The following is a 9,948-nucleotide window of genomic DNA, read 5'->3' as shown; positions in this document are numbered from 1 at the left end:
TGTAGAGGTCTGACAACAACTATTGAGGTAGGCCCCTTTCACACTGGGGCGCCCGTGCGTTACCGCTAAAGTGGTGCTATTTTTAGCGGCGCTTTATGGTCAGTAGTGGGGCGCTTTTAACCCCTGCTAGCGGCCGAAGGGGTTAAAAACACCCATGTTACGGTACTTCCGAAACGCTTTTTAGTCGATTCGGAAGCGCTGCCCATTCATTGCAATGGGCAGGGGCATTTTAGGAGCGCTGTATACACCGCTCCCAAACCGCCCCAAAGATGCCGCTTGCAGGACTTTTCCTGCAAGCGCACCGCCCCAGTATAAAAGCACTCGGCTTTCACATTCGGGTGGTATGGGAGGCAGTTTTCAGGTGCTTCACAGGGGCTATTTTTAGCGCTAAAACGCCTGAAAACTGCCTCAGCGTGAAAGGGGTCTTAGACCAATAGCTCTGCGTCAGCAAATCTCATGCTTCTCACTGATTGGAGAGCTCTGATGTGACAGTGGAATAGTCGTACCTCTGCAGACATCACAGCTTTCTCACAGGGAACAGGCTTTTCTATGCAGGCTGTGGCTGAAAAAAAAACTGTAAGACATTGATCACCTTTTGATTTGATGCACATAGAACATATTTAATTGACTAAACTAAAGATTCAATGCAAAAGTATATCTTAAGCTAAACTTTCCCTGACCTGTAGACATAATAGGAAGGTGGATGAAATATCTGCAAAGTGAGTGAAATAACCTTGTCACTGGAAAGGGGGTCCCCAATGAAGGATTGCCCCTCTATTCCCGTTTAGGTGACAACCTAAAAATTTTGATTTTCTTTACTGTTCAGTCCAAGTAACAGTGGTCACCATGACAAAGAAAAAAAGCGATCTCCACAAAAAGGCACAGGGACAGCAATTAAATTCTGATGGGGCTTCTAACGCCTCATCACAAAAAATGTTTTGGCTTTATTTGCACTTTAAGCATAAAAAAAAAAAGAATGATAGCATCTGCAGGTGAGAAGAACATGGTCATGAGGATTGGGCTTTTAGCGGTTTTCGTTCGGCACCATATTACACCCTCATATACCCAAATACATACAAATATATCAGTATACCCAATCAGTATAAAGTGCTGTAAGAAAATCTTTTTATACAATTACTATATCGCTAAACAAATCTGAACAGATACAAGAGAATTGTTACGTGTAAATAAAACAAAGGTCCAACACGGTTGTGCAGTTCATGCTGAGAAATTTCCCTGCGGATGTGCTCATGACTGCATTGTCCCAATGTGAACATTACTATGAAACACTCCCGACATTTTCACACGTGAAGTATTGTTAGGAGTAGAATGTGAGTCACAATCCTTGGTATTATATGTGCATAGTACACCGGAAGCAAAGTCCATCACCATACAAATATTTCCCCTCTACCCAAGGTGTATATTTCAGTAACACTGTCATCATGCCATTAGAAATGATTCTTTCCTGCTCTAGCTTCTACAACTAAAGCTGAAGACTGGTCACTATGGGGGAGATTTACTAAAACTGGTGTACACATAATCTGGTGCAGCTGTGCATAGTAACCAATCGGCTTATAACTTCAGCTTGTTTAATTAAGCTTTGACAATAAATTCTAGAAGCTGATTAGTTACTGTGCAAAGCTGCACCAGATTATGTGTACACCAGTTTTAGTAAATCTCCCCCCATGGGTTAGCAACCTATACATTCCTTATGAAACAGAACCTATGGCCATTTCTCTTAACAGCTACACAGACTGGAAGAAAGTGGCAGCTTCCGTGAAAGGCTTCTCAAAGAGGTGTAAAGCTTCATGATGGATTCCCTTCAAAAATAATAGCAATTAAAATTACAAAGAACTTACCAAGATAACAAAAAAATTCGGAGCTACCACTCCTGACATGCTATTAAAGACATAAACTCTGTGGCTGTTCCCCATGTTTGCTACTTAGTAAATCAGTTAATCTGAAACAAGTATGCAGCCAGTGAAGCCTGCAATCCCATACTGCATAATAAAGTAGTAAAGCCAGTATCAGGATGCCAGTACCTTTAACAAGTGGAAAATGGAAGCTCCAATACTTCGATCCTGACAGGTACATTTTAGTACAACGCAGTTGATTTATGCAGAAGGGAAAACTGCTTATTGCTCGTAGCAGTAGTTTGGCAAATCACACAAAATGTGAAGCTAGCTATACAGGGCATCCAACGTGATAAATCATCCTTACCACTCCTATGGAGGAGCACAATACTGTATAACCCTTTGGTGGCCAAAGTCTCTTGAAGTTTAGATGCTTTGACCGAGTTTAGGTATGTGTCAGTTAACTTGACAATAACTCTAGGATGAAATTTATTGATTGACTCTGAGTGGGACTAAGAGCACACAGATGAACATTCCTAGCTATGTGCTGCAAGTTTAATTAATCTTCTCATGGCAAGAGGCATTTTACATGTGGACTTTTAAAGCTTTTTAAAGCTGTATTGTTGTCCCAAAAGGGTTTAAATCCATCAACCTCAGTCAAGCAATCTGCAGTATAAAGTAGGTTAGGTGATGTTTAGGAAAACCAGTATTAGGCCACTTTCAGACTGGGATGCCCCGGTGTTCAGCGCTAAAGCGCTGCTCGGTTTTGCGGCGCTTTAGTGCTGACTTAGTGGCACTTTTGCACTGCTTTTCGGCCGCTAGCAGGATGCTTCTTACCCTAAAAAAAAAAAAAAAAAAAAAAAAAAAAAAAAAAAAAAAAAAAAAAAAAAGGTAAAAAGTCCACTTTTGCGGTGCTTTCAAAGCGCTTTGGAAGCGCTGCCCATCCGTTGCAGTGGGCAGGGCTTTTTGGGAGCTCCAAATACAGCACTCCCAACCCGCCCCAAAGATGCTGCTTGCAGGCCTTTTTGGAACGTCTTGCAAGAGCACCGCCCCAGTGAAAAGACAGACTGCAATAAATGGGAGGTAGTTTTCAGGTGCTTAGCATAGGCTATTTCTAGTGCTAAAGCGGCTGAAATCTGTACTCTTAAAGAGGAACTTCACTCTGCCTAAACCACCAAAAACAACAATCCACACCACTTGTCCCTGTCTTAAAATGACAGCGGCATTTCTGTGCTTGAGCAACATCTTGGAAACCGCTCCTGGAATAGCTACATCACACATACCAGGACACATTTTGCAAGACGAATAGATTTGTTTTTTTCACTAATGTTTAAGAGGGAAAGAGATTCAATGGAAAATATAATTTTTAAGGTGTCAACGTAATTACAGAGTTGGCTCGTTGCCATGTACAGTTAGGGCCGTAGTATGAAAAGAGTGTGGCAACTCTACTATACCACACTGCTATTGCTTGGACCTTGCCAGGTTCTAAAAAAATTCAGCCAAACATTCCCTGTATTTCCTGCTGCAAGCTGAAGTTCCTTCCTCAGAGGCATTACAGTGAATTAGGGGTCCAAGGATGGAACCACAGTTCCTGGCAATGGACAAAGACATCCAACACTCCTGAATTATGTTAAATTCTGAAGAGATTGGCAGAGACTGCAGGACTAGAGTGTCGGGGAGATAAAGGAAACGAGTATTCTACCTCTTCTCTTGCAGTGAACTTATGAACGTTTTTTTTAACTTTAGAACCTGGCAGAGTTGCTTTAAAAATACTCTGTCACTTTTGTCTAAATGGAGCCCCTTACCATGCCTCAACCTACTTATACTTACATTGCTGTGCTTCTCTGCTACTATACTAGAGCCATAGCAAATAACTGGCCCCTCTGGGTATTGAGGAGCACATGACATGACCACCTAATGTGATGCAGTGCTTGGGCCTCAGCGGTCATTAGCCAAGCCCGCAATGTCACCAGACAGAGAATGATATAATCAACCCTGTGTAAGCAATGACAGAATCTGAGTTTACACAGGTAAGTGGGGAAAGAGGAGGGGGTAGGCTAGTAAGGGACAATGGGCAAAGTGACAATTTTACTAAGGAGTAAAAAAAAAAAAAAAAAAATAATATATAATATTTGAAAAAAAATATATAATTCCATATATGAACAGAAAGGTATGATATTTTTGTGGCTACCCAGATTGGTCTTTTGGGAAGGTTTCTTGTACCGGAGCACTGGGTAGAAAACCACAACACAACAATAGATATGCCTTACAGAATAATAGGCCACAAACACAGTTATGTCAGGGATGGGCATAATACTTCTGCAGACTGTGTAGCCTGAGACTTAGGAGACTTAATATTCAGATGGGTGCTGGGACTCTAACTCACTTCTTTCGAGCGGACAATCAATACATGGTAAATAGATGTTTGTACTTGTAAAGAAGTGGTTGCGCGGGGACCCAAAACTTTACCAGAACAGCTGTCAATATGAAATTTCCTGCTCAAATAAGGGACATTTTACACACGTATTTGCAAGATTTTGTTGATTAAAAAAGTAACTAGGTTTACTGTAATTGAAAAATAAAAAAAAAAATTTGTTTTTTTCTCTAATTGCTTACAGAAAAGTTTGTTAAAAAGTAAAATTGAGATATGGCTCTATCCAATTTCTTTCTAAAATAAACAAGAGCACACCGCAGACTTGTTCATATATGCAGATGCCACAATTATAGTATATTACAGAAAATAGTTAGTATACACAAAAATAAAGATCAGATTTTGGAATGGGTGCCAGTTGAAATGAAGTGGACACTTTGCAATGTGCCTGTCAACCATATTGTTCACTTTAAGATATTAAAAAATGCAGCATGTCAGCTCTCAAGGATCTGGCAAAGTAACAAGCCATGAAAATGTATTTTCATGCCATCTACAAAATGGTGACTTTCGCATACTGATAGTTCAAAGAGTACAGTTTAATACACGTCAACTAACCAGACACCTCATTCCATTGCTAAGCCACCTTCACAGCTGACACCTGATTGGCTGTTACAAGGCAGTGGTTTTTGGCACATTTTCATAGGCAAAAAAAAAAGTCAAACTTTTAGGGAACGTCATCATGAACTTCTGCTATTTTGTCTATGGAGTTCAAAAGCTGTGCCACAATATTTAAAGCTTCGGCTCCGGACACCAACTGCCTGTGAAGTAGAATAAATGACAGTAAATAAAAGCAAAGCAGATGATATGTAGTTAAATAATATGAACAGAAAATATAGCTTACTTTATAGAGACCTGGGCACCGCTCACCGCCTTGTGCAGGTTTTCCAACGCCAAGTTGGCATTTTGTTTTACAGCATTCATTCCGGCTGTCTCGCCCTTCCGTAAAGCTTCGTTCTCTGCTTTGTAGGTGTTCAACTGAATCTAAAGGAAACAAAGTGACAATAGGACAAGGTAGTGGTTAAAAATGCTTTTTAATAATTGGCTGTGTTTCATAACCTTTACAGAAGCTGCTAATATTGTATAAAGTATAGCCTTTTCCCCCTTTTAGTTATACATGTGAATGTGACTAGCTTAGTGTAAATAATCTTATCAGTGTGTAATAATGTTTTAGAAACATTGTTTCAATATTGAATTTTTAATTCTATGTGTACATGGGGGCAGCCATATTTCCCCATTACTTATGCAGGCTTTACTTCCAGCGCAGTAGCGGGGCAAAGTTTCCCTTTATCCAGGTCACAGTATATATAATTTCAGTAGTCACATTCAGCTGCATTTGTTCTTTAGCCTAGGTTCACACTAGTGCGATGCGGGAACCAGCTTGATTACAGCGCTGGTTCCCGCATCACGTCTCTCCCGCAGGCAGTTCACACTGCCCTCTGCGGACCGCTGTAAGGTGACAATACATAGTTAATGACACCCCCAGATCCGTTTACAGATTGCAGTGCGAACTGTGAACTCGCACAGGAATCGGATTGCATAGATGAGAACACCCATGTGATCCGATTTCAGTACGGGGGGGAAAAAAAAAAAAAAAGTCCATGCACTTTTCTTTTCTGGGAATCTAATGCGAGTTCAACCATACAACTGTATGGCTGAACTCGCATTGCACAGACATCGCATGTGATAGGCACCTACGGTGCGAGTGCGAATCACATGCGATGTCTGAGATCGCATATATGTGAACCTAGGCTTAATGTTGTAGATGTTCCACCACTCAGCCAAGTGGCTTCCTCAGTTCTATTGTCTGGAACATTCATCTAGCATTTAGGTAACTAGGTACAAGTTTACAGTCAACACACCAACTCACACAGGAAGATGCACAGAATATCAAAACCCTTTGATTTACTGTTTTTTTTTTTTTATGGGATCAAAAACGCTAAACGCTGGTGAGCAACGTTTTTGAGCGTTTATCAGCGGTTTTGGGGTTTGACGTTAAAGCGTTTTTACAGCTGGAAAAACTCCTCTCAGAACCCACTCCTTTTGGGGTTTTCTTACAGCCAAAAACTGTTGATGACAGCCTATGTGTGCACGGACACATAGGATAACATGCTGGAGAGTTTATTGACTGTAGAAAAAAAATTGTCTGAAGCCAAAAACAGCAGCTGTAAAAAAAACGTCCAAAAACGTGTGCACGAGGCCAAAAACAAAGAAACACAGACACCATAAAAGTGCTATGAAACTCTGTAGCTACCTAGACTGGTCTTTAGTCAAAACAACCACAAGGTCAAGCAAAGACACAAAACCATCAAAAGAAGGAGAGAAGCAGTATATGTGACATAGGTGGCTTGAGTGTCCAAAAATCTCTGAAGGATTTTTATCAAACAATGTATCCTTGTGTTTTTTTTTTTTTGTTTTAAGCCTAGCAGCACCAATAGAAGCTTGTACTTCCAAAAGCAAAAGAACTTAGTATATGCAGTCCAGTAGAGGTGCGCATCTTCACTGGCCTCACGATTCGATTCAATTACGACTATTCGATCCACAATTCGATTCGATTCCGCGATGCATCACGATTACTGCGCACGGTTTTCATCCAAAAAATTCAAGTAGTCATAAGAACTCAATTTTTTAAATTTTATCTGTTCTTAAAAAAAAAGACAACACTCCCTGCATGTAACAAAGTGTAAACACAGCAGAAGAGGAGCCCCAGACTGCCCCAAAATGACTACAGAAGATGGTAAGTGACTGCAGACATGGTACAGGAGTCAGGAGATGGTCAGAGACTGCAGACATGGTACAGGAGTCAGGAGATGGTCAGAGACTGCAGACATGGTACAGGAGTCAGGAGATGGTCAGAGACTGCAGACATACTACAGGAGATGGTCAGAGACTGCAGACACACTACAGGAGATGGTCAGAGACTGCAGCCATGGTACAGGAGATGGTCAGAGACTGCAGCCATGGTACAGGAGATGGTCAGAGACTGCAGCCATGGTACAGGAGATGGTCAGAGACTGCAGCCATGGTACAGGAGATGGTCAGAGACTGCAGCCATGGTACAGGAGATGGTCAGAGACTGCAGCCATGGTACAGGAGATGGTCAGAGACTGCAGCCATGGTACAGGAGATGGTCAGAGACTGCAGCCATGGTACAGGAGATGGTCAGAGACTGCAGCCATGGTACAGGAGATGGTCAGAGACTGCAGCCATGGTACAGGAGATGGTCAGAGACTGCAGCCATGGTACAGGAGATGGTCAGAGACTGCAGCCATGGTACAGGAGATGGTCAGAGACTGCAGCCATGGTACAGGAGGTGGTCAGAGACTGCAGCCATGGTACAGGAGGTGGTCAGAGACTGCAGCCATGGTACAGGAGATGGTCAGAGACTGCAGCCATGGTACAGGAGATGGTCAGAGACTGCAGCCATGGTACAGGAGATGGTCAGAGACTGCAGCCATGGTACAGGAGATGGTCAGAGACTGCAGCCATGGTACAGGAGATGGTCAGAGACTGCAGCCATGGTACAGGAGATGGTCAGAGACTGCAGCCATGGTACAGGAGATGGTCAGAGACTGCAGCCATGGTACAGGAGATGGTCAGAGACTGCAGCCATGGTACAGGAGATGGTCAGAGACTGCAGCCATGGTACAGGAGATGGTCAGAGACTGCAGCCATGGTACAGGAGATGGTCAGAGACTGCAGCCATGGTACAGGAGATGGTCAGAGACTGCAGCCATGGTACAGGAGATGGTCAGAGACTGCAGCCATGGTACAGGAGATGGTCAGAGACTGCAGCCATGGTACAGGAGATGGTCAGAGACTGCAGCCATGGTACAGGAGATGGTCAGAGACTGCAGCCATGGTACAGGAGATGGTCAGAGACTGCAGCCATGGTACAGGAGATGGTCAGAGACTGCAGCCATGGTACAGGAGATGGTCAGAGACTGCAGCCATGGTACAGGAGATGGTCAGAGACTGCAGCCATGGTACAGGAGATGGTCAGAGACTGCAGCCATGGTACAGGAGATGGTCAGAGACTGCAGCCATGGTACAGGAGATGGTCAGAGACTGCAGCCATGGTACAGGAGATGGTCAGAGACTGCAGCCATGGTACAGGAGATGGTCAGAGACTGCAGCCATGGTACAGGAGATGGTCAGAGACTGCAGCCATGGTACAGGAGATGGTCAGAGACTGCAGCCATGGTACAGGAGATGGTCAAAGACTGCAGACATAGTACAGGAGATGGTCAAAGACTGCAGACATAGTACAGGAGATGGTCAAAGACTGCAGACATAGTACAGGAGATGGTCAAAGACTGCAGACATAGTACAGGAGATGGTCAAAGCTCCCCTGCCCAGTGTCACCACGGACCAATTCCCATCCTTCTCAACCAGCATCCACACAGTCCTCTGCTCTTCCCCCCACCTCTACACTGAGCATGCAGATAGGGCAATAAAACAAAAAATGGTGTGCAGTGCTTTGTGGTGACAAATGCACAAAAGAGTCTTATTAATTAGTGAATAAATATAGTTCTGAAATATAAAAATCCGTGATCTGATTAAAAGAAATCTTTTGTGTATTCAAAGTAATTCCAGTGCTGAGTGTGCTCTGCTGTGTTCAAATCATTCCTGATTTCTGGTGAATGATTTGAACACAGCAGAGAGCACTCAGCACTGGAATTACTATGAATACACAAAAGATTTCTTTTAATCAGATCACAGATTTATATTTTTCAGAACTATATTTATTCACTAATTAATAAGACTCTTTTGTGCATTTGTCACCACAAAGCACTGCACACCATTTTTTGTTTTATTGCCCTATCTGCATGCTCAGTGTAGAGGTGGGGGGAAGAGCAGAGGACTGTGTGGATGCTGGTTGAGAAGGATGGGAATTGGTCCGTGGTGACACTGGGCAGGGGAGCGCTATTGTAAAAGTATTATATGGGGACAGGTTAGTGGTGAGGGCGGGGGGGCGGTATTGATAATCTTGCATAGGACAGTCTGGCACCAACCTTACCACGTCCACCCCCCTCGGTGTCCTCCCCGCGGCCCCCTCACCTGGCTATGCTTCTGTCACACTGTGGCTCCACTCTCCTCTTCGGAGCTCTGTGCTGAACAAGCCGGCCGCCGCCACTGTTAGCAGCAGCTCCAGCCACCTGTGCTCCATGTCCCTGCCAACGTGCATACGCGTCGCTCCTCGACGCAGGGCAGCAGGGGGATGGCGTCAGTCAGGGGCGGGAAAAGCCGGCGCGGCTTACTCCCACAGTCCCACTGCTCTTGGGTGGCTTTCGGCTCCGTTCGGTCGTGGAGGTGGGGCTTAACGCGGCGCGAGGATGACGTCATCAAAACATTGATTACTCCCGGCGTAACATCGATGCCGCATCGTGTATGGTCGAATCGCGATGCATCGATGTTACGATTAATTTCAACAGCCCTACAGTCCAGTGTCATAAGGAATACAAAAGCCTGTACTCTGCACAAACAATACAACCATCCATTCATAGTCCAACATAGGAGGGTAATATCTACAGGGCAAGAATCAGCAGTCTTCTTACACCTTAAAGTAGAACTATAGGCAAAACTTTTTTTTTCTTCTCATTTTGGATAGAGTAAGGGAAGGTAAGAACCCGTCAATTTAATTTTTTTCCATCTGTGTCTGATTTA

At 43.6% G+C, this 9,948-nt stretch overlaps 1 protein-coding gene across 1 annotated transcript in view; it reads right to left on the bottom strand.

Annotated features, from left to right (window-relative positions):
- Positions 1–894: 894 nt before the first annotated feature.
- ENTR1 (endosome associated trafficking regulator 1) overlaps positions 895–9,948 on the bottom strand; it is a 32,448-nt gene continuing 23,394 nt past the window's right edge. Inside the window, exons 8-9 of the mRNA XM_073599627.1 lie at positions 5,126–5,265; positions 895–5,042 (exon numbers count right to left, since the gene is read on the bottom strand). Of these exons, the coding sequence (XP_073455728.1) occupies positions 4,949–5,042; positions 5,126–5,265 (234 nt within the window). The 3' untranslated portion in view covers positions 895–4,948. The remainder of the gene's footprint in view (positions 5,043–5,125; positions 5,266–9,948) is intronic.

Source organism: Aquarana catesbeiana, linkage group LG09 (genome assembly GCF_042186555.1).
Source record: "Aquarana catesbeiana isolate 2022-GZ linkage group LG09, ASM4218655v1, whole genome shotgun sequence".
Classification (NCBI taxonomy): domain Eukaryota; kingdom Metazoa; phylum Chordata; class Amphibia; order Anura; family Ranidae; genus Aquarana; species Aquarana catesbeiana.
The sequence above is the reverse complement of the archived record's forward strand: the minus strand, read 5'-3'. Positions and strand labels throughout refer to the sequence as shown.